The sequence below is a fragment of the Sander vitreus genome, chromosome 9, assembly GCF_031162955.1.
Source record: "Sander vitreus isolate 19-12246 chromosome 9, sanVit1, whole genome shotgun sequence".
NCBI lineage: Eukaryota > Metazoa > Chordata > Actinopteri > Perciformes > Percidae > Sander > Sander vitreus.
In genome coordinates this window covers 25,584,463-25,608,165 of record NC_135863.1, presented here as the reverse complement: position 1 = coordinate 25,608,165, position 23,703 = coordinate 25,584,463, and the positions used below count along the sequence as shown (strand labels likewise).

General features: G+C 42.5%; 1 protein-coding gene across 1 annotated transcript in view; it reads left to right on the top strand.

Annotated features, from left to right (window-relative positions):
• Positions 1-23,703, top strand: part of mcf2l2 (MCF.2 cell line derived transforming sequence-like 2) — a 272,628-nt gene that overhangs the window by 18,939 nt on the left and 229,986 nt on the right. The window contains exons 3-5 of the mRNA XM_078259471.1: positions 15,544-15,658; positions 18,511-18,601; positions 23,199-23,318. Of these exons, the coding sequence (XP_078115597.1) occupies positions 15,544-15,658; positions 18,511-18,601; positions 23,199-23,318 (326 nt within the window). The remainder of the gene's footprint in view (positions 1-15,543; positions 15,659-18,510; positions 18,602-23,198; positions 23,319-23,703) is intronic.

The window sequence follows — 23,703 nt, the reverse complement described above, 5'->3', positions numbered from 1 at the left end:
TTCACATCTATAGTACGCACCATGTCAATTAATTTGGCCCCCAAACCAAGCCTCTCTATTACTTGCCACAAGTAATTCCACTCTAGGCGGTCAAAAGCCTTTTCCATGTCCACTGATAAAACTGCTGCTTTTGTTGGGAGGAGTTTGGCTTCTTCTATTACATGAAATAGTCTGCATACATTGTCTGCAGCATGACGCTTTGGTATAAAACCTAATTGGTCGGGGTGGACTAGCTTCTTGATAAAGCGCTCTAGGCGGACAGCCAAGACTTTGGAATAAAGCTTAATATCAGTCCCGATTAGGCTGATGGGCTTGAAATTGGAGCAATCCGTAAGATCTTTGCCCTTTTTGGGTATAACGGAAATTAGCGCAGTGTTGGTTTGTTGGTGGAAAGTACCCTTCTCTATGGCTGAAGTTAAAGCTTGTAAAATGGTAGGTTCTAATATGTCAAAATACTGTAGAAGAAGTTCTGAGGGAATTCCATCCAACCCTGGCATTTTCCCTTTTTTTTAAACTGTTTTTAATGCTGATTGAAGTTCCTCTAACGTTATGGGTTGACCTAGTTTTTCTGCCTCCTCTGTGTCAAGAAGAAGCAGGTTTAGTTCTTTTAGGAACTTCTGGCACTGTGTCGTATATGGTTTGCAGGAGGACTCATACAACTTTGAATAGAAGGATTGAAAAGTGGCGCTGATATCCTTAGGACTTGTTGAGATACCTCGATCTGTGCGGATGCTATTGATAGTAGCTCTGGATTCACTTTGTTTTAATTTCAGAGCAAGCAATTTGCTTGGTTTACAGCCATTAAAATAATAATTTTGATTATGAACTCAGCTCTCCTTAGTAAATCATTCAGCTCTGCTTGACTTGTGACTAGAAGGGTATGTGTAGATTTAGAAAAACAAGTCTTAAGAGACTGCTCTAAAGATTTACAGCGTTCTTCCAACTCCGCAATCCTTGCCTCTCTTTTCCTCTTCAGGTTGACCGCGAAGGAAGATATGAAATCTTTAATAAATCCTTTAGTTGCCTGCCAGATTAATGCGGGGTCAGAAACTGAGTCAGTATTGATTGATATAAACTCAGCCAGTTTGACTCTAAATTCTGAATCAAAAGCTGTGTTCTGGAGAAGGGAATTATTAAATTGCCATCTCCTAGATCTTTCTCCTAACATATCACAATGGAATGTGGTTATCAGCGCATTGTGATCAGACAGAATTGCTGGTTCTACTGCTATCGTGTGGAACATTGCCTTAAGCTCACTGGAGCACAAAATATAATCAATGCGGGAGTGGGTGAGGTGACGTGTGGAAAATTAGGTGTAATCCTTGCTAGTGGGGTTGTGCATCCTCCATATATCTGTGAGATGGTGGGATTCCACAACTGCTTTAAACATGGGCTTTTGTGTGATTGACCCCTGATCTATCCTGATTTAAATCTACTACTGCATTCATGTCTCCCCCTATAATTAGTGAATATTCATTGAGAGAAAGCAATTCATTGGTTAGGTGTGGGGAAAAAACTTTCATCATATGTAGACGGTGCATATACTGAAACAAAGGCTATTGTCCTACTCCTTATTGTGGTACATATATAAGATATCCTGCCTGATAGGTCTTTACTACTTTTGTCTATGGTGAGTGCGCATTTCCGCGACAGCAACACAATGGCCCTTGGTTTTGGTGTTGTCACTAACCTTGAAGTATTTATTTTGTAGACGATTTTTATCTCTCTTTTTTTATTTTTTTTAATACTTTATTTTCAAGATCAAGATCAAAATTAACTTTATTGTCCCACAACGTGGGAAATTTGTCTTGGGCACTCAACCCATGCTGCAGCCATAGTAAAAACAAATAAATACAGACATCATGTACAAACAACAAATACTGCACAATACTATACCACAGACCGTACTATGGTCCTGATTGTGTATAAAAACCCAACACGGTGTCATGCAATATACTGGTTAAACGTACTCAAAATAAATAAATTAAATCAAATAAAAAAAAAAGAGATCACAAATACAACAATTACATATCTTCATCGTCATTCAGACCTGTTCTGCCTATTACTTGCGGCTATTTAGAAGCTTAATAGACACTGGGATGAGTGAGTTTTGGAAACGGTTAAGTCTGCAGCGAGGAATTCTAAACCTCTTACCGGATGGCAGCAGCTCATATTCTGCGTGCAGAACGTGAGGCGTGTCGCTAACAATTCTATTTCCTTGTGGCAAAGAAGCCTGTTCATAAATACTCTGCATGGATACGTGCTCTTTAACATCAATGATCTTCCATGCAGTATGGATCAATCGTAACAGTTTAGTTTTCAACTGCACAGGGAGGTTGCCAAACCAAGCTGTAATACCGTACCTGACCAGGCTCTCCAGGACTGCTTGATAAAATATCAACATAATTTTTGTATCTACACCATGAATTCGCAAACGACGTAAGAAATGCAACCGCTGCTGCAATCTGCAGCAGAGACTGTCGACATGTGTGCCAGGTTAGTGACTCGTTAATATAAACACCAAGATATTTATATGAGTGGGCCTGAGTGATGGTTTGGTTGTGAATGACCACAGGCCTGTGGTCACCGACTCCCCGAGGGTCAAACACCATCTCTTCAGTCTTGGAAACGTTTAGAACAAGATGGTTATCGTCGCACCAATTCACAAACCTTTCAATTTCCATAAAATAATCAGATGGGTCACAGTTCTTTTAGAATCCTCTAAATGTCTGTTAATACTATGTGTCACAGCAATGATGGCGTCATCAGTGCTTCTGTTACTCTTATATGCAAACTGAAAGGGATCTAAAAGACAACTGACCTCTGTTTTCAAGAACTGTTTGATAATTTTCTCAAAACACTTCATCACAAGTGACGTAAGTGCTACAGGACGGTAGTCATTCTCTTTACAGCTTGCTTTTTTAGGTACGGGAATAATAGTAGAGTTTTTCCAGATAGAGGGAACAGAGTGAATGTCTAGAGACTTCTGGAAGATGGGGCACCATGCCTCTGCCAGCTCTTTGCTGCAAGATTTCAATAGGTGCCCAGAGATGCCATCTGGTCCATAGGCCTTCCTGGGGCAGATGCATGAAAAAAGTCTCTCCACAACATGCTGGTCAATGGAGATTTTCACAGTTCAATGCAGATACACCATCCAGAGCTGCTTTTTGCTCTTGAGAGAAGTCTCTTGTTTCGAATCTACAGAAAAAATTATTCAGCTCATTTGCTTTATCCCTCTCATTTATCACATTAATACACCTCTTAGTTGGTGCCATGTTTGTCATGGCTTTTAGAGAGTCCCAGAGTTTGTTATTGTTCATAGTCAAACAGTGGGATTCCAATTTTTCTCTCTCCTTACATCTAGCTGTCCTTAATTTGTGATTAATTTCTTTCTGCATAATTTTCATACTTACAAGGTCCCCTCTCTTGAATGCAATTTTTTTCTGTACAATGCACTCTTTGATTTCCGTGGAAAACACGTTAACACGTTATCTTTACAAAAGTTAATGTAATCAGTGATAGCATGTGTAGCCTGCTCTAACTCCAGACTATGAAAGAGTTCCCAGTTGGTACAGGAGAAACAGCCTTTTAAAGTTTCAATGCCATCATTATCCCATATATATACCGTTTTAACCTGTGGTTTGCTGCTTTTAAGTAGGGACTTGTACCTGGGGATTAAGTGGACGGCATTGTGATCCGAAGATCCTAGAGGGGGTTTAACCTTAGCGGTGTACGCATTCTTAACATTACCATAGCATTTGTCAAGAATATTTTTACCTCTGGTATTACAATCCACGTATTGATTAAACCCTGGTAAAGCAGGCTCAAGTTTACAATGATTAAAATCACCTTAAAAGAAAACAGGGGGCTTCAGGAGTATGCTTTAGTTGCCTGTGAACACAGTCTGCTATGGCTGTAGCTGCATTTGCAGCGTTTCCACTGGGCGGAATATAAACAGTGCATAATATAATGTTGCCGAATTCACGTGGAAGATAAAAGGGTCTTAGGCTTAAACATGTCAGCTCAATGTTGGGGTTACACACCAACTCTTTTGTTGTGAACTGCGAACACAACTTGTTGTTAACATAAACACAGGTACCGCCGCCTTTACTCTTGCCAGAGTTATTGGTCCTGTCAGAATGCAGCAGGGAAAAGCCGTCCAGAGAGACGAGCGAGTCAGGCACGTCCTCCTGCAGCCACGTCTCAGTGAATACAAGCAGGCATGATTCACGGTACGGTGTAAAAATGTGGTGTTGACTTTTAGCTCCTCAACTTTGCTCTTCAGCGATTGGACGTTGCAGAGAAGCACGGAGGGCAACGGTGGTCTGTGTGCTCTTCTCCGAAGTCTTTGTCGTACTCCGCCGCGTTTCCCCCTCTTCCGCGTCCGTCCACTGCAACCTGCCGTTGGACTTCGGGCAAGCAGCTCCCTCGGTAGCTGAGGGGCAGGCGTGTGACTGGGCCGCAGGAGCAGGAGCTGGTCCCGGGTGTAACTCAGGAGCGCGGTCGGCACAGTGCCCCGGCCCGCTGGCGTGGAGTGGCATACAAGCCAAACAATTGGGATCACAAGTAGTCCTCTCAGTAAAAACAGTAAAACCAGCATCGCGTTGCGCTTGAGCACCGTGTTGTGATTTAAAAACACCAAAAGTTCATAAGAAGCCACATACAATCACCTAAAACAAACAAAAACAATGAGGCAACAGCACGAGGTAGCCCGAGTCGCAGCAGAGCAGCGCTTTTTTTTTCATTTTCCAGTTTACAAGAACAAGAACAAACAAACAAACAACCCCCCATCCCCCCTCCCCAAAAGGATGCTCCAATATTTTAAAGTAGGTATACAATGTTTCGAGGTCAGTCACACTCCAACATCACATTATCCACATAATCTAGATAGGGATGCCAATTTTAATAAAGGTGTTGTATCCCTTTCTAAGGTTACGTTATTTTTTCTAAAGGCACACAGTTATTCATTTCTAAATACCATTTAGTTATGGATAGAGGGGAATCAGACATCCATGTGACAGCAATACACCTTCTGGCCACTGCCAGGGCTATTTCCAAAAATTTTATTTGAAATTTGTTAAGTGGTTTATCAATTTTCATAAAGTTCCCCAGCAAGCAAAATTCTGGGTTAATAAATACATTTTATGGGTTGTCTGACCAACCTTAAAGCCTTTTATATAAGGGTCCCTTCTGATTGCCTCCGCCAAAGGCTCAATGGCTAAGACAAACAGACTTGGGACAGTTGACATCCCTGTCTACTGGATCTATTTAGGGAAAACGGTGATGAGATTTGCCCATTAGTAGTAGTCCTTGCTTTGGGGTTGTGATATAGGGTTCTCACCCAGTTAATAAATACTTGTCCAAAACCAAATTTAGTGTATTGCTTTTTCAGACCTTTTGTATAGGGAATTATCTGTCCCCTCAGATAGGCCTTTAACATATCCCATAAAATAAAACTGTTGGGAGAGGAGGCACAGTTTGTTTCACAAAACAACTTAATCTGATCCCTTATGAATGTGAAGAAATCAGCTCTCTGGAGGAGAGTGGGATTAAGGCGCCACCTATAGGGTGTTTTGGGTTTATCTAGGAACAAAATGGACAAGGTCAATGGTGAGTGATCAGATAAAGTTCTAGATAAATATTCAGCATCTAATACTCTATGATGAGGTGGGTGGACAATAAGAACAAATTAATTCTAGTGTGGGATTTATGAGGGCATGAGTAAAAGGAATAATCCCGAGTCTGGGGGTACATCTGCCTCCAAATGTCTATTAAATTGAGATCTTTCATATATGTTTGCGTGGTCTTGGCAGCTTTTGACTTGGAGATGGTCTTAGTTGATTTCTCCAGAGTAGGATCTAATGAAATCACCTCCTATAAGTATGTTTTGCTGCCCCCCTGCAATTTTTAGAAATAAATCTCGCATGAACAACTCATCATCATAATTAGGTGCATATAAATTTAGGGGTGACCATTGTTCTGAGAATATTCTACAATTAATAAAGACATAATGTCCTGAGGGATCAATGACAGTATCAAGTTTTTCCAGAGGTGTATTTTTATTTATCAAAATGGCCACTCCTCTGGCCTTTGAATAGAATGATGATGACATTACTAGCCCTACCCATTCTCTCTTTAATTTTTTATGTTCCTTTAAAGTGAGGTGAGTTTCTTGTAGGAAAGCGATATCTACTTGTAACTTTTTAAGATATGTCAAGTCCCTTTTTCTTTTAATCGGCCCATTCAATCCATTAACATTAAAACGTCTCCTGCCCGGGCTCTCCGATATATAATATAGGATATTATATGAAACACTCTAAAGTAATAATGACTGCCACTAGAATTTAAAAAAAAACAAAAAAAAAAAAACTGAAGGGAACTAGTCAAGCAGGTGAACAATATCGTAAAGCAGTGATAGCTTACATTTTGCGCGATGACTACAAAAATATGTCAGGTAACTTGTTTACACCTCTCTTCAGTTTCCCCATGTGTGAAGTCACAGGTTAATTGAAACAGGTCTAGTGAACTCTTATGTTAAACATGAAAGAACTAGGTCTCAACCAGCTATTAAGTTCTGAAATGGGCTATGCGAAAAACACACCAGCCTAGTAGAAGTAATAAATTACTCTTACTAGGCTGGTGTGTTTTTCGCATAACCTATTTCAGAACTTTAAAGGCATACTATGTAACTTTTCCCTCTTCGGTCCCTCTACAGGTTGTCTCATTGGAACTACAGCTCGCGCGTCCCACCGCTTCAGACCCCCTACAGGTTGTCTCATTGGAACTACAGCCACGCAAGCTGTATAGTCCGCATTCATCATGTTTTTCCAACCTAATTAAATGTTCCTTTAAAGCTTGGTTCCAAAACTTGCATACAGTGCTCTCGAGTTAAACTTGTACAGTACTCCACATAGCGCTAGTCTATAACCGCCAAGTGCGCCAGCCACGGTCCCTCTGCCGGCTCCAGCGTCAGACGAGGAGTCCCACCGCCGTCCTCCGGCCCCGACAACGGCACCCAGCCCAGCCGCGAAACAGCCCGTGTGGACGTCGTGCCATCCTCCCCGTCCAGTTCCCAACAGAAAACGTCCGCATCCTTGGCTGTAGTGAAGGTGAGCACTTTCCCTCTGTGGGTTACTCTCAGTGTGGCCGGATAAATAAGGAAGTTTGAGACGCCTTTAGCATGTAGCTTGCGCTGTGCTCCTGTAAATTCTTGGCGCCGCTGGACAGTGAATGCACTATAGTCAGGCTTAAAGCGTAGTGTTGCTTTGGAATCACGAATCGGACCTTTCTGCTGTTCTTGTGTCGCCCCCTGAAGGATTGCTTGTCGGTCCTGATATCTGAAACACCTGAAAATCAGAGTATGTGTCGTTGTACCCTTGTCGTTGATTCTGTGTGCTCTGTCAATCTCGATGATAGCCCAGTTTTGTAAGGAGAGGAACTGATTTTGCAGGAACCCAACCGGGTCATCTTTTTCGCTGCCCTCTTTTAGTCCAGTGATGCGTACATTGTTGTCGTGATCTGTCCTCCATTTCAGCTAGCTTAAACTCAAATTTCTTCTGGTCATCAACACAGGCTGTCACCATGTTTCTCATCTGCCTGTTGTCTCCCTGCGTCTTGTCCAGTTGTTGCACCAGATCCCGTACCGTAGCTCTCTGTCTTTCAAGCTCTGTCCTGATGTGTTGCAGCCAGGAATCAATTTCTGCTAACGCTTCCCTCACTGCGTTTCGGACCACTGATTCAAGCCCATTTTGTTGTTTTTCCAAGACCTTGGCCATCATGTTTTCCATCTGTAGGTCCGCGCTAGCATCAGTAGCCGTGTTAGCCGCCGCCATGTTGGTAACTCTCTGTGTCCGAGTAAACGACAACGAGACCTGCTTTTTTGCTCCTGCTGGCATTCCACTGAGTCACTGTGTTAACAAATAAAAAAACGATTGACGTCGAAGAAGACGGAATAGACCTGTTTTTTCAATGAAAATACGGAGGTGGGTGAGGAGCTTTAGTCCTGGGCAGCCATTGCATGATCCTCCGAGATTTGGCTTTTTAAAACAAACTTAATTTATTGTAACTAAAACACAGAATTAAAACACATATTTAAAAGTGTGATAAATAGATAGAATCTCCTTTAAAAGTACTGTTTATTAATGTCCAGTCCAGTTCAAAGCCAGCTCCTTTGCGGCCTTGGTTGTATGTTGCCCAGGTCCCCACCATTCGTTGCCTCGAGTCTCCAACTGGCAGCATAAAAGGTGAAAACAACTAGATTACATCAGGAGTTAATAGAAGGTAAGGTGGAATCATAAATCTATAATACACAACGTAAGAATGAGCTAAACTGAACCTTGAAATTAAATACACTGCAAACAAAACAAACCAACAACAACAACTTTAAATTTACATTACATTTATTCTTAATTTCCCACGAAGCTGATCACGGTAACGTGTCAGTTGAACTTTTCATCTCCAATCCTATCCATATTTGTGAGAAGTGGCGCTGTCCTGAGTTGAAAGCCTACTTTACGGCTTTGTTATCGAGTTAATAGGCGTGTGTGTTCGTGTTGGCCGCTGTCCATTTCCTAAGGTTCTGAAATGCAAACATTTTTTGACTACTTTTTTTTTTTTTTTTAAAGGGCGTGCGCCTGTGAACACCCACGGAGGACAACATAAATCGGCGCCTATGACACCATTTGCAACTACTTGACCACCTCCCCTGCTCCTTCATCCACCACAACTGCCCCCCCCTCCACCCTCTCAGTCACTCTCTCATTTCTCTCTGCTGTCCCCTGTAGTCAGGGGGGTTAAGAAGTTTGTTTATTGTAGAGAATTGTTAAAGGTAGTCATGTTAAAGGTAGTATATGCATGGAGATGAACTGTTAACCACTACATTTGCAATGGCGATGTACCGCAGACGTCGCGGCTCACACCTCTCAATATTTACTGATGTTTGCCTCCCCACCGCCAGGCTTTGGGTTCCGCTTACGCGCACTCCCCGGGGCGTTGGGGGCGACTGGCATGGGTGGCTTGGGCCCCGTCATAACTGCTTGCAGTTCTAGTTCTCTTTGTTCCTTGGGCCCCAGAGTGTTTTGGTCTGTTTGATATGATAAAGCGACAGCGTAATAGTATATTTGGCTACTGATGTTAAGCGATTTATGTTTTATGTTGACTGTCAGTGTGTCACTCACTACTTCAGATAATGTAACTTGCCGATCCCCCACTATCAGTTATGTCAGAGCGTTGGCCGTGATGTGCCGGGGTGATGCTGCGCCCCTATGGATGGATGCGCCCCTAGCATTCGTCTATACTGCCTATGCCTAGGGCCGGACCTAACAAGGCAGCTGTTCAACAAACAGCTGGGACAACAGAGAGACCACGGGGGATGTACAGTGTGTGGAGCTGGCATATTTTCACATCTTACGATGTGAATTAAGGATTTATTTTAACAAAAAACAGAATTGATGATTGTTAGAACAGTGGAAAGACTTTCTAAGGTGGATTTGGTGAATTTTATTTGGTTTCTGTCCCGTTTGTGTGTTATATGATGAGATTGGTAACGTTAAATGGCTGTAGCAGGAGGTAGAGCGGGTCATCCTATAACCACAAGGTTGACGTTTCGATCCCAAGCTCCTACTGTCCGCATGTCGAAGTGTCCTTGAGCAAGACACCTCATCCCAAGTTGCTCCCGATGGCAGGCCAGCACTTTGCATGGCAGCGACTATCGGTGTGTGTGTGGATGGGTATTTGTCCGATGAGGTAGGAAAACGCTATATAAATTTACCATTCACCAATGTTGAAAAGCTAGCTAAATTGGAAATTAGCATCTTATTGGGGCTCCGTCTAAGCCCTCCCCCTGCCCTCGGGGCTTTGCCCCAAATACAGACGTGCACAAGCACCGCTGCATTGTTTTTTCCGAGCAGAGCTGAGAAAGGACCGTAATTTCATTCATCAAAACTACTTTATGTCTCATTCACCAGTAAGAAGTATGACGTTCATGACATAGCAAATAAAATATGTTTTTCTTAAAACAAGGTTGATTTCATACAGACTTGTGGCTTCGACTAGATCATCAGCCATTGTGTCACAATCTCGTGGTAGTCTACCTGGGATGGTTTAGACATTATGGCTAATTCTTTTGGATAAAATGAATGGAATTTTCACTTCTGGAACCACACTGTTGAGCTTTATATAGCACACACTGAGAAATTAATTTTTTTAAATCGACTACATATACCATCAGTACTGATTGGACATCCACATCAAAGGTGGCAAATTTTCCCTTTATGTTCTTTGTAGACCCTCGCATCTTTTGATGTCTTCCAGACATTGCTTCTATCGGTCCACAGTGCAAACTGAATGATGATGGGCCTCTGCATTTTTTTGTATGCTACATAATTTTTCTTGTATAGATGATGAACCAAAGCTTGTGTGTTGGCCTCTATGCGAAGTTCAAAACTTTTGAGAAGCATATCTTGCTTGTCAAATCTTGATAACTTTTTGAATGGCTTTGTAAATGTTTTCATTGCTAATTCTGCTATTTTGATTTTTCGGGTCATGCTTCTTGACTCTTGGGGTTGGGGTTGGGACTGGGCAGCGGTGCGTTGTTAAGGTGAGTGTTCAAACTCCCTTGTTTCATCTCCTCAATATCATCCTCATCACATGCCTCTTTGAAAGCTGCTATGTCATTGTCTAATAAAGAATGCTAGCAAGTTGATTGGCTAATTAGTAGAGGTGTGACGAGATCTCGTCCTACGAGATTAAACGTGGCAAGACTTCTCGTTGAGGTAAAAAGTGCAGAGCAGCAGCCAGCATGACGGATTCTGACTTTGACCTAGAAATTAGCATCGGAGATTCCATCCGTTCATCACTGTGAAACAATAAACTAAGCTTTATTTCTCTCTGTCTACTGTACAATGACAAATTCAAGTACAAAACAACTAGTCTCAAAAAGGCTTGGTTACGTTGTAACGTTGGTTCTCTGAGTGAAGAGACTATCTCTCCTCTTTACATATGGGATAAGTAACGGAAACTGTTGGTTATACAGGGGAGAAGCCAGTCATTTGAGTTTGTGGCAAAACCTTTCAGTGCTTGTTTTTTATTTTGTGACTTTTCAATTGAATAAAGGACTATTTTTCTAGTCTTATTTCTTCATTGACGTTTTCTGTAAAATATTGTTAAAATCTCGTCTCAATCTCGTGAACCCAATCTGGTGTCTCGTCTCATGAGCTGGGTGTCTGTCACACCCCTACTAATTAGCCATGTTGTATATCTGCATAAAACCTCTTCCAGGTGTAGCGAAGGTTTTAAAACTCACTTAGTGCTTTTGGGTTGGTCCTTGGTTGGTTGCGTTGTCTGGAATATTTTAGAAAATTGTTTTCTCTTTTAGACCCTGCTAAATGTGCAGTCACACACTCATCTTGATCTTCCCGTCTTCGTTTGGCATTGTGATTGTTCTGTGGCTAGTGGCTAGAGACATGAGAGATTTGATCCCATTTTTGGGGAGCATGTATATACAGTCGTGTGAAAAAGTGTTTGCCCCCTTCCTCATTTCCTGTTCCTTTGCATGTTTGTCACACTTAAGTGTTTCGAACATCAAACCAATTTAAACAATAGTCAAGGACAACACAAGTAAACACAAAATGCAATTTGTAAATGAAGGTGTTAATTATTAAAGGTGAAAAAAAATCCAAACCATCATGGCCCTGTGTGAAAAAAGTGATTGCCCCCCTAAACCTAATAACTGGTTGGGCCACCCTTAGCAGCAACAACTGCAACCAAGCGTTTGCGATAACGTGCAATGAGGCTTTTACAGCGTCCTGGAGGAATTTTGGCCCACTCATCTTTGCAGAATTGTCCTAATTCAGTTACATTAGAGGGTTTTTCGAGCATGAACGGCCTTTTTAAGGTCATACCACAACATCTCAATAGGATTCAGGTCAGGACTTTGGCTAGGCCACTCCAAAGTCTTCATTTAGTTTTTCTTCAGCCATTCGGTGGTGGACTTGCTGGTGTGTTTAGGATCATTGTCCTGCTGCAGAACCCAAGTTCGTTTCAGCTTGAGTACACGAACAGATGGTCGGACATTCTCCTTCAGGATCTCTTGGTAGACAGCAGAATTCATAGTTCCTTTTATCACGGCAAGTCTTCCAGGTCCTGAAGCAGCAAAACAGCCCCAGACCATCACACTACCACCACCATATTTTACAGTTGGTATAATGTTCTTTTTTATGAAATGCAGTGTTCCTTCTACGCCAGATATACTTGGACACACACCTTCCAAAGAGTTCCACTTTTGTCTCATCGGTCCACAGAATGTTGTCCCAAAAGTCTTGGGGATCATCAAGATGTGTTCTGGAGAAATTGAGATGAAGCTTTGATGTTCTTTTTGCTCAGCAGTGGTTTTCTCCTTGGAACTCTGCCATGCAGGCCATTTTTGCCCAGTCTTTTCCTGATGGTGGAGGCATGAGCGCTGACCTTAACTGAGGCAAGTGAGGCCTGCAGTTCTTTGGACGTTGTTGTGGGGTCTTTTGTGACCTCTTGGATGAGTCGTCGCTGCGCTCTTGGGGGTAATTTTGGGGCGGCCGGCCACTCCTGGGAAGGTTCACCACTGTTCCATGTCTTCGCCATTTGTGGATAATGGCTCTCACTGTGGTTCGCTGGATTCCCAAAGCTTTGGAAATGGCTTTATAACCCTTTCCAGACTGATAGATCTCAATTACTTTCTTTCTCAATTGTTCCTGAATTTCTTTGGGTCTCGGCATGATGTGTAGCTTTTAAGGATCTTCTGGTGGACCTTACTGTGTCAAGCAGCTCCTATTTAAGTGATGCCTTGATTGTGAACAGGTGTGGCAATAATCAGGCCTGGGTGTGGCTAGAGAAATTGAACTCAGGTGTGGACAACCACAGTTATAGTATGTTTTAACAAGGGGGGCAATCACTTTTTCACACAGGGCCATGATGGTTTGGATTTTTTTTCTCCTTTAATAATAAACACCTTCATTTACAAATTGCATTTTGTGTTTACTTGTGTTGTCCTTGACTTTTGTTTAAATTGGTTTGATGTTCCGAAACACTTAAGTGTGACAAACATGCAAAGGAACAGGAAATGAGGAAGGGGGCAAACACTTTTTCACACCACTGTAGTTGAAAGCAATACAGAATGCCTGAGAGCCTTACTGCAATATATTCCATTATGTTTTAATATTTGGATTGTAATCTTTCGTTTCCCTTTACATAAAGATATTTCCAGCATAAATTGATTCAGAAAACGGTAGAAATAGGTGCATAAAAACTCACCAGAATGCAGGAAATGAAGTGTTTAATGCTCAACATTTTCAGGGGGTGGACCTCACATCATAAGTCACCATGCACACAAATCTGGAAACAAAACACTGGCCTTTGGGTTGCCAGACCAGTTATGATTAGACCAAATGTTGGTGCCATCTAACTTACATGGAAGCTGGAAACTAAAATGAACATACATTGCTACTCTATCGCTGACACAGCGCTGTGGAGATCTGGCAATGCGAGACTAGTATTGCCCTAATACCAAAATATTGATCATGCTTGTAAATCATGGTTATTGATTTACCAAATATGATGTTGATGCTGTTAGCTTCCCTACATAAATACAGGATACAATCAGTTGTCAGTCCTATGGCAACGGAGCGCAAAACTCAATCTCGCCTAGGGCAACCAAAGGGCTAGAGGGCTGCATGTATCCTTCCGCGTTGCAATATTTATGCTTCCGCCGAGTTGACCGTAAGCCCGTAGCTAGATCCTTTCAACAAAACACAACTGAAAGTGTCAACAGTTATTTGTTAGTTTCATTGTTTTATATATTTATTTAGTTTGACAATTATTGAGAGTTGTTGAGTTATACTTTATTATAGATGAACTTGTGTTTATTAAGAGATGACATTCATTTCCACAAAAATATCCACACAAGTTTTTGCTGTGATGAGCATCCACAAATTCCTGCCATTTTACATTTAATCAAAAGTGTAAAAATATGTATGGTACAAACATGTACATCTACACCTCGGAAAGTCCACATTGTACGATGGAAGGTGCATGATTGTACTGTACCTTTTTAAAGTGCATAATTGTACCTTCAGGGTACATTTTTGTACTTTATAGGGAACATTTGCTATGTTTGTACCTTAGGGAACAAAAAGTGGACCTCTTTTGGGCAAATGTCACTGTCAGGCTCAGATTATTATTCTAAGTGTCTGACAACATTATGGAAAGGATTCCCACAGAGGACGACCGTTCTGTTAAAGAGTAAGATCCTTTTTTATACATAAAAAGATCTGCAAAATTGCTATCGCTAAACCCACCAGACTCCATGTAAATAAACAGTAATTTTATCATTGTAAAACACACTTCATTCAAAGTTGACAGAAACTAAATAAAACTATGAAAAGCTGTCTTGGTTTGTTTTTTCACTTTTCCAACAATCACCACTCTGGTTCGGTTGAATATACACAATGCTCTGTACACGCTAAAAAAATTGGTTATCTAAATGGACTCTGGTTGGTTTAGCGACTGCGATCTCGGAGCTGTTTCTGGTTAAACAAAGATTTTCCTCTTTAACAAAAAGGTCTATCTCTGTAGGGATCCTTTCAATAATGTAAGACACCTAATAACAATCTGAGCCTGTCAGTGTCAAAAACAGCACTTTGAGTGGACGCAAATTGACGATGCATTTTGACCATGGATGTATTATATTGACCATGACATAGGGGAGCATTCAGTCCAATATGGCGGACGCACTGTCAGCACGCCCTCTTGAGGCGGTTGCACAAAAATCATGTGAGTGTCGCCTCTTATTATTATAACCTCTTTGGAGTGAGGTTGAAAGATGACTGATGAGATTGTACATGCAGGTCACAGAGCACAGAAAATGAAATGTGTAAAACATGTGCAGAAGAGTTGGCTACATTTGTGTCTTAAAGGTTTTTCAGGATTTTCCATGACTACATTATTTAGCTTCTATGAATTAAATTGTTCCTTCTTACTAGCTTTAAACATTGTTTTTAAAGAGATGAACAGTTTGGTTTACTTACAACTGGGCTGAAAAGAAAATAAGGCAATGAAGACAGAAAAGGTGATACATTATATTCATGCAACATACATTTCACAGATATTCTCTGACTTTTTGTGATAAATGGGCAAATTTGTTGACTTTCTGGGATACACTTCTCAAAATTCCAGGAACCCTCCTCTACCCCACTGTCCCATTGGCAGGACAAGCAGTACAAACTCATGCTGTGCAGTGGACTTTGTTCAAATCCTGCAAAGATTTATTTAAAATGTTAGTTTTAAACAATACCATATATTAGAATCAAACTGAATTTGTGGTAAATGTGTATACAATGATGTACAATAAGACATCTAGTATAAACATATAATATTATATAGCTTCAATGAAGAACTGAAGAAGCTGATACTGAATATACATTATACTGTATGTTATGTCAGACAGTGTAAGACCTTAAGTCTATGCTAGAAGGAAGAATAGTAAATGTTGTGTGTGGTGTTTTTATGTTGCAGGAGGGCGAGGCAAAGATGGCGCCCCCATCATCATCTTCCCAGAGTACTCAGGCTTTAGCGAAGTGCCTGAGGAAGACTTCCTCAATGTTGTTACTTACTTGACCAGCATACCCAGGTACACACTCTCTCATACACAGAAAACTTCATTTTCATTGAGGTTACCCTCACATAATCAGACTCTTAGTCTTCAATTTATCCATTAGCCAATAGAAAGCCTCGCTTTGCTCATTGAACACCAATAAAAGACCTTGTGCAAAACCTCCATTTAAGTCCAGACAGTTGTCTGAGAGGTTTTGATGTACTTTACTCTGAACATGACAGGTAGCCTAGGATGTGATGATTTCTAGTACACTTACACTGATGAGGTAATTTGTAGTCATCTTATTACTTATTACCACAAGCTAAGGATTGAGGATCACTTCAAGAACAACTCTGACCCCCGACGCATGAGGCAAGGCATCCAGGCCATCACTGACTACAAAGCTACAAACGCCACCCCCCCTGTCACCGACACCTCCTTGCCTGATGAGCTGAACCACTTCTTTGGCTGCTTTCATAGTGACAACAAAGAGGTGGCCATCAAAGCTGTGGTCTCTGCAGATCACCAGCCCCTCACACTCTCCACCACCAAGTGTGTCGGTTAGCACTTAGCAGGATTAATGCACGCAAGGCTGCTGATCCTGATGGTACCCCGGATGTGTACTCAGGGCCTGTGCTGTGTAGCTGACTGAGTTGGACTGACATATTCAATCTGTCACTAGCCCAGGCAGCTGTCCCCGCGTGCTTTAAAACCACCTCCATTGTGCCGGTGCCAAAACACTCCACTGCAACAAGCCTTAACGACTTCCATCCAGTTGCACTCACCCCATCATAATGAAGTGCTTCGAGAGGCTGGTCCTGGCCCATCTCAAGACCTGCTTATCACCTTCACTGGACCCCTTCCGATTCGCCTATCGTCAGAACAGGAGCAGAGAGGATGCTATCTCTACGGCACTTCACTCTGCCCTGTCCCACCTTGACAATAGCAACACCTATGTGAGAATTCAACACCATCATCCCCTCCAAACTGATCACCAAACTCAGTGAACTGAGCATCAATACCTCCCTCTGTAACTGGATTCTGGACTTCCTAACCAAAAGACCTCAGTCTGTTAGGTTAGATAATCACACCTCCTCAACCATCACCCTGAACACCGGCATACCACAGGGATGTGTGCTGAGCCCTCTCCTTTACTCCCTCTTCACCTACGACTGCACACCTGTACATGGCTCTAACACCATTGTAAAGTTTGCAGGCGACACGGCCTACAGGGAGGAGGTCCAGCACGTATCCTTGTGGTGCACTGACAACAACCTGGCTCTCAACACCAAGAAGACCAAAGAGCTCATTGTGGACTTTAGGAAGTCTGAAGCTGGCACACACATCCCCATCCTCATCAACGGGACTGAGGTGGAGCGTGTCACCAGCTTCAAGTTTCTGGGTGTTCACATCTCTGAGGACCTCTCTTGGACCCTCAACACCTCTACCCTGATCAAGAAGGCTCACCAGCATCTCTTCTTTCTGAGGAGACTCAAGAAGCTCCACCTGTCTCCTCAGATCCTGGTGAACTTCTACCGTTGCACCATTGAGAGCATCCTCACCAACTGTGTAACAGTCTGGTATGGCAACTGCTCTGCCCATGACCGGAAAGCACTGCAGAGGGTGGTGAAAACTGCCCAACACATCACCGGTTCCTGACTCCCCTCTATCGAGACTATCCAGGGCAAGTGATGCTTGCGTAAGGCGCGCAGCATCATCAAAGACTGTTCTCACCCCAACCACAGACTGTTCACCCCACTCCCGTCCGGGAGGCGTCTCAGGTCTCTCCGCACCCGCACCAGCAGGTTCAGAGGAAGCTTCTTTCCTGTGGCTGTCACCCTACTGAATTCTAACTCTGCATCCTGGTGATAATTAACCTACTAAGCCCCCCACCCCCCCGGACAATTTGCACTACCCTACCCCACCCATACTGTTCTATTTATTTATTTACAGATGTACATACTGTAATTACACCTATACGTAGCCATATTCTACTGCTCTTCATACGATTCATCCTGCACATACACTTTTTCTTTCATTCACTATTCTTATAATGTTACCACACTGCACATAGCTGTACATACTGTACATATCTGTCTATATGGTTCATTCAGTATAGCCATATTTATTCTGTTTTTCTTACTATATATTCTATTAATACAATGCATATATTTATATCTATATTATTCTTACTACTAGTATAATGTCACTGCTACTACATTGCACATATCTGTACATGTTGTTCATACATTGTTCATATTACATAGCCATATTTATTCTGCTCTTATAACACTGCAATACATTTATTGTCCTGCCTATGCACCACCTATCTATACTTTGTATATCACATTGCACTTTTCTGCTCTTTTTGCACTTCTGGTTGGACGCAAATTGCATTTCGCTGTCTTTGTACTTGTACACTGCACAATGACAATAAAGTTTAATCTAATCTAATCTACAGTTTTTACAATTAAGCCATAAAAGATCAGGATTTGTTGTACTCCAGTGGCATGGCCAGTTTAACCTGATACGGGCAGCTGGGCCCCTATTAATTGCCCCTTTTTTCGTACTCTCTGTGCAATATGTAGTAGACCGTAAAATGTTTGTGTGGTACTTAGATTAGGCACAATAATTTAGGAATACTTGACAGTTTAACAGAAAACTGAAAGATTAAAAGGCTTATAATGTTTCTGGAAATTACCACATAGTGGTGAACTGGTGTATTCCTTAAGATGTGCAAGACCTTTTGCTCTTCAGCTGAGCTCTGCATGTTCAGGATCAAGCAAAGTAAAGCAGTTTTTAGAAAATTTGATTGTCACCGCTCACACAGACACACACATGCACAAAGCAGAAATCCAGTTACAAGTCTTCTTACCCCCTGTCTCCAGCCTGGATGCTGCCAGTATTGGCTTCATTATCATAATTGACCGGCGGAAGGACAAATGGAGCTCAGTGAAGGCCTCTCTATCCAGGATCGCTGTAAGTTCTCCAAAATAGTATTCAAATGAACACAAACACACACACACACACACACACACACACACACACACACACACATATATATATATATATTAGGGCTGTCAAAATAACGTGTTAATTTCGATTAATTAATCTGAGAAAAAATAACGTGTTAAAAAAATTAACGCCGATTAATCCATTCCATATTGACGTTTGCATACAGACGAAAATTTTGTGCCACTGATATGTCTGCACTTCTCTCTGATGCTCTGAAATAGATGTTACAGGAAACACAAACCCCGCTTTATGTGACGCTAGTTAACACTATACTCAACAGCAGCTAACGTTAGCCTACCGTTAGCTAGTAGCTGGATTAAACACGGTTACAATGCATCCCTGTGGAGGCTGGGGGCATTGAACCCGAGTGGACAATGTTCAAAGTTTCCATTGCTGAAGCTGCGGTGAGGAGCTGTGGTCTTAGGGTCTTAGGTGCCTCAAGGGGCGGTAACCCACCAACACCGTGGTGGACACCGGTGGTCAGGGAAGCCGTCCGACTGAAGAAGGAGTCTTTCCGGGATATGTTATCCCAGACGACTCCGGAGGCAGTTGCAAGGTACCGAAGGGCCCGAAGGGCTGCAGCCTCTGCCGTGAAAGAGGCAAAGCAGCGTGTGTGGGAGAAGTTCGGAGAAGACATGGAGAAGGACTTTCGGTCGGCACCAAGGTACTTCTGGAAAACCGTTCGCCACCTCAGGAGGGGGAAGCGGGGAACCATCCAAGCTGTGTACAGTAAGGATGGGGCGCTGTTGACCTCAACTGAGGAGGTAATAGAGGCGGTGGAAGGAGCACTTTGAGGAACTCCTAAATCCGACTATCGCCCTCTATGGTAGAGGCAGAGCTGGAGGATGAGGGGGATTGGCATCAATTTCCCTGGTGGAGGTTGCTGAGGTAGTTAAACAACTCCACAGTGGCAAAGCCCCAGGAATTGATGAGATCCGTCCAGAAATGCTTAAAGCTCTGGGTGTGGAGGGGTTGTCTTGGTTGACACGCCTCTTCAACATTGCGTGGAAGTCTGGGACGGTGCCTAAGGAGTGGCAGACCGGGGTGGTGGTTCCCCTTTTTTAAAGGGGGACCAGAGGGTGTGTGCCAATTACAGGGGTATCACACTTCTCAGCCTCCCTGGTAAAGTCTACTCCAAGGTGCTGGAAAGGAGGGTTCGGTCGATAGTCGAATCTCAGGTTGAAGAGGAACAATGCGGATTCCGTCCTGGTCGTGGAACAACGGACCAGATCTTTACTCTGCAAGGATCCTGGAGGGAGCCTGGGAGTATGCCCAACCAGTCTACATGTGTTTTGTGGATCTGGAGAAGGCGTATGACCGGGTGCCCCGGGAGATACTGTGGGAGGTGCTGCGGGAGTACGGGGTGAGGGGGTCCCTTCTCAGGGCCATCCAATCTCTGTACGACCAAAGCGAGAGCTGTGTCCGGGTTCTCGGCAGTAAGTCGGACTCGTTTCAGGTGAGAGTTGGCCTCCGCCAGGGCTGCACTTTGTCACCAATCCTGTTTGTAGTATTTATGGACAGGATATCGAGGCGTCGGGGTGGAGAGGGTTGCAGTTCGGTGGGCTGGGGATCTCATCGCTGCTTTTTTGCAGATGATGTGGTCCTGATGGCATCATCGGCCTGTGACCTTCAGCACTCACTGGATCGGTTCGCAGCCGAGTGTGAAGCGGCTGGGATGAGGATCAGCACCTCTAAATCGGAGGCCATGGTTCTCAGCAGGAAACCGATGGAGTGCCTTCTCCAGGTAGGGAATGAGTCCTTACCCCAAGTGAAGGAGTTCAAGTACCTTGGGGTCTTGTTCGCGAGTGAGGGGACAATGGAGCGGGAGATTGGTCGGAGAATCGGCACAGCAGGTGCGGTATTACATTCAATGTATCGCACCGTTGTGACGAAAAGAGAGCTGAGCCAGAAGGCAAAGCTCTCAATCTACCGGTCAGTTTTTGTTCCTACCCTCACCTATGGTCATGAAGGCTGGGTCATGACCGAAAGAACAAGATCCAGGGTACAAGCGGCCGAAATGGGTTTCCTCAGGAGGGTAGCTGGCGTCTCCCTTAGGGTGAGAAGCTCAGTTATCCGTGAGGAGCTCGGAGTAGAGCCGCTGCTCCTTTGCATCGAAAGGAGCCAGTTGAGGTGGTTCGGGCATCTGGTAAGGATGCCCCCTGGGCGCCTCCCTAGGGAGGTGTTCCAGGCACGTCCAGCTGGGAGGAGGCCTCGGGGGAGACCCAGGACTAGGTGGAGGGATTATATCTCTAACCTGGCCTGGGAACGCCTCGGGATCCCCCAGTCGGAGCTGGTTAATGTGGCCCGGGAAAGGGAAGTTTGGGGTCCCCTGCTGGAGCTGCTACCCCCGCGACCCGACCCCGGATAAGCGGTGGAAGATGGATGGATGGACAATGCTGACAGCTAACACTAAACGGTGTAAAGTTTGACTGTGTTTTACTGTAGAGGATTCAACACCGGTATGTAACAATCTGTAGCTGCCTCGTGGTGCATTTGAAGTTATTGTAAATGTCCTTTTCCTATCTGGTTGTTGTTTTTGTCGTTCAACAGCAATTTACTAGTGAAATAAGTTATTGTTATACATTATTATTAAATCATTTAATTTTGACCATATGGCAATAAACAAGCCATTCTTTAATGTCACCAACTGTTGTTTAGTACCCTTTTTTTCCCGTATCGGTTCAGGCACCGTTAATTATGTATGCGATTAATTTCGATTAATTAATATTTAATTATTAATTTATTTAGTATGTATTTAGTAAATTAATTTAGTATGTAATTAATTAGATTACATTTTTTAATCGATTGACAGCCCTAATATATATATATATATATATATATATATATATATATATATATATACACACACAGTGCTGCTCATAAGTATTCATACCCATGCTAAAGTTGACTAAAAAGAGGAATAAAAAAATCATCTTTTGGAAATTGATCTTAATGCCTCAATTAAAAAAATGAGGAAAAATACGACCTTTTAAGGACACCAATTTTTTTTGTGAATGAATAATGTATTGTAACTGTACTTAAAATACAGGGGCCATAATTATACATACCCCTATGTTATATTCCCATAGAGGCAGGCAGATTTTTATTTTTAAAGGCCAGTTATTTCATGGATCCAGGATACTATGCATCCTGATAAAGTTCCCTTGGCCTTTGGAATTAAAATAGCCCCACATCATCACATACCCTTCACCATACCTAGAGATTGGCATGGTTTTATTTCAGTTAGCCTAATAGCTAACTGAGATAAGATCCATATCAATGCAAATCAAACCAGCTATTAGGCTAACTGAAATAAAACCATGCCAATCTCTAGGTATGGTGAAGGGAACCTTATGTGAGAAGAGAGAGAGAGAGAATTTTTTTTTATTGCGATTAATCGCTGAATTTCTATAGTTAATCACATATTTTATCACATGATTAAAATTCTATTATTTTGCATTTCAGAACAGTTTAAGTACATATTAACAATCGAAAGCAATTCTTACCAGTGTATCTTCATTGGGAATCAAATGAATGCAAAGAAAGTTACTTTATGAACTTGATTTTAAGATTTGTAATTATTTATTTACTGTGTAAACAAAAGAATGTTTGTGAATCTGTCGTTATTGCACAAATCCTCCAAGTACCTAACTAAAAATCCCTATCCTTACCAGAGTGTTTAGTAACTCCTAAATAATTTTGACGTCCAGTGATCACCGGTTAATGAGACAGCGTTTGCAGCACCTTGCAGCAGTTCCACTGTGGCTGCTTTCTCTGTGTCATACAGGCTGTGTGTGGGGCTGCTGTCCGCCTCGACGGCAATGAGACGGGTCAGAACATGCCAACCGTAGTACGTCTTTAAGACCCGAGTCCTCTACGATGCTGACAGGTCTGCAGTTAGTTGCCACCCGTTTCGCAAGAGCTGTAGTAATTTTTTGGGATTTGGTTTCATCCACAGGTCGGCAAGTAGCACTCTCCAAAATACTGCTTTGCCTGAGTGGGTAGCATGCTAGCGGGTAGCATCACGTCAACTGAACTATATGCTTAGGTCCATAGGTGGTAGCTCAAGCTTGACGTGCTTCGGTGATATTTTAATTCGGCTTTACACAATGTGCATATGGCTTTCGACTTGTCTACTGAGCTGTCCGGGAGTTTGGAAAATAAAAAGCTCCATTCAGAGTTATTGCTGCTGTCTTTCTCCATCATGCTTGCAGCCTGCAGCAGCAGGATGTGTTACGAGGAAGTGGCAGCTTGATGATAAGTAACGGTGCTGCAAAGGGTCAAAATAGTAGCCTGTTAGGCACGACACAAAGCCAAGTGAAGTGTAAAATAAATTAATAAATGCCGGGATGCAATTAAAAAAAATTAACGCTTTATGCTCGGCCCTTAATCGCATCGCGATTAACGCGTTAATGCTGACAGCCCTAATATATATATATATATATATATATATATATGCATATGCCATATGTCATTGTGGTCCCAGCACTTTGAATGAATGAGTGAATTAAATGATGGGACAGCTTAGAGATGTATTGTAAATTCACATGTTGTTATCTAGGGAGCATTTCCAGGAAACCTGCAGCTGGTGTTGGTGCTGAGGCCGTCCAGGTTCTTCCAGAGGGCTATAGCAGACATTGGGATCAAGCTGCACAAGGATGACTTTAAAATGAAGGTACCGGTAAGCATGCTTCAGTACCAATCATATTAACTCTATCAACTGCAATCTTTAGAAAACAATTGTTTGTTTTATGCTAGCAAGGGTGGTTAATTAGAGACGTGAGGTTTTTAACTGAATGAATATATCAAATTAATGATGAATGAAATACAGAAATCCTTCAAATAATGATACACAATCTGCACTGAAACTCACGTTCAGTACAGTACAGCGTAGCAGCAAAATGGATGTTTAGATAACATCCATAGTTCAATTAGGAGAGACAAGTGAATGAAGTAAAGATATTTGTTTATTATAACTGGTGATGTGATAATTAAGTCTTGGCAGAAAGTCTTTGGCGGGAAGGCTCTACAGGGAGATTTGCAAACGAGCAGCGGCAAAATTAAAT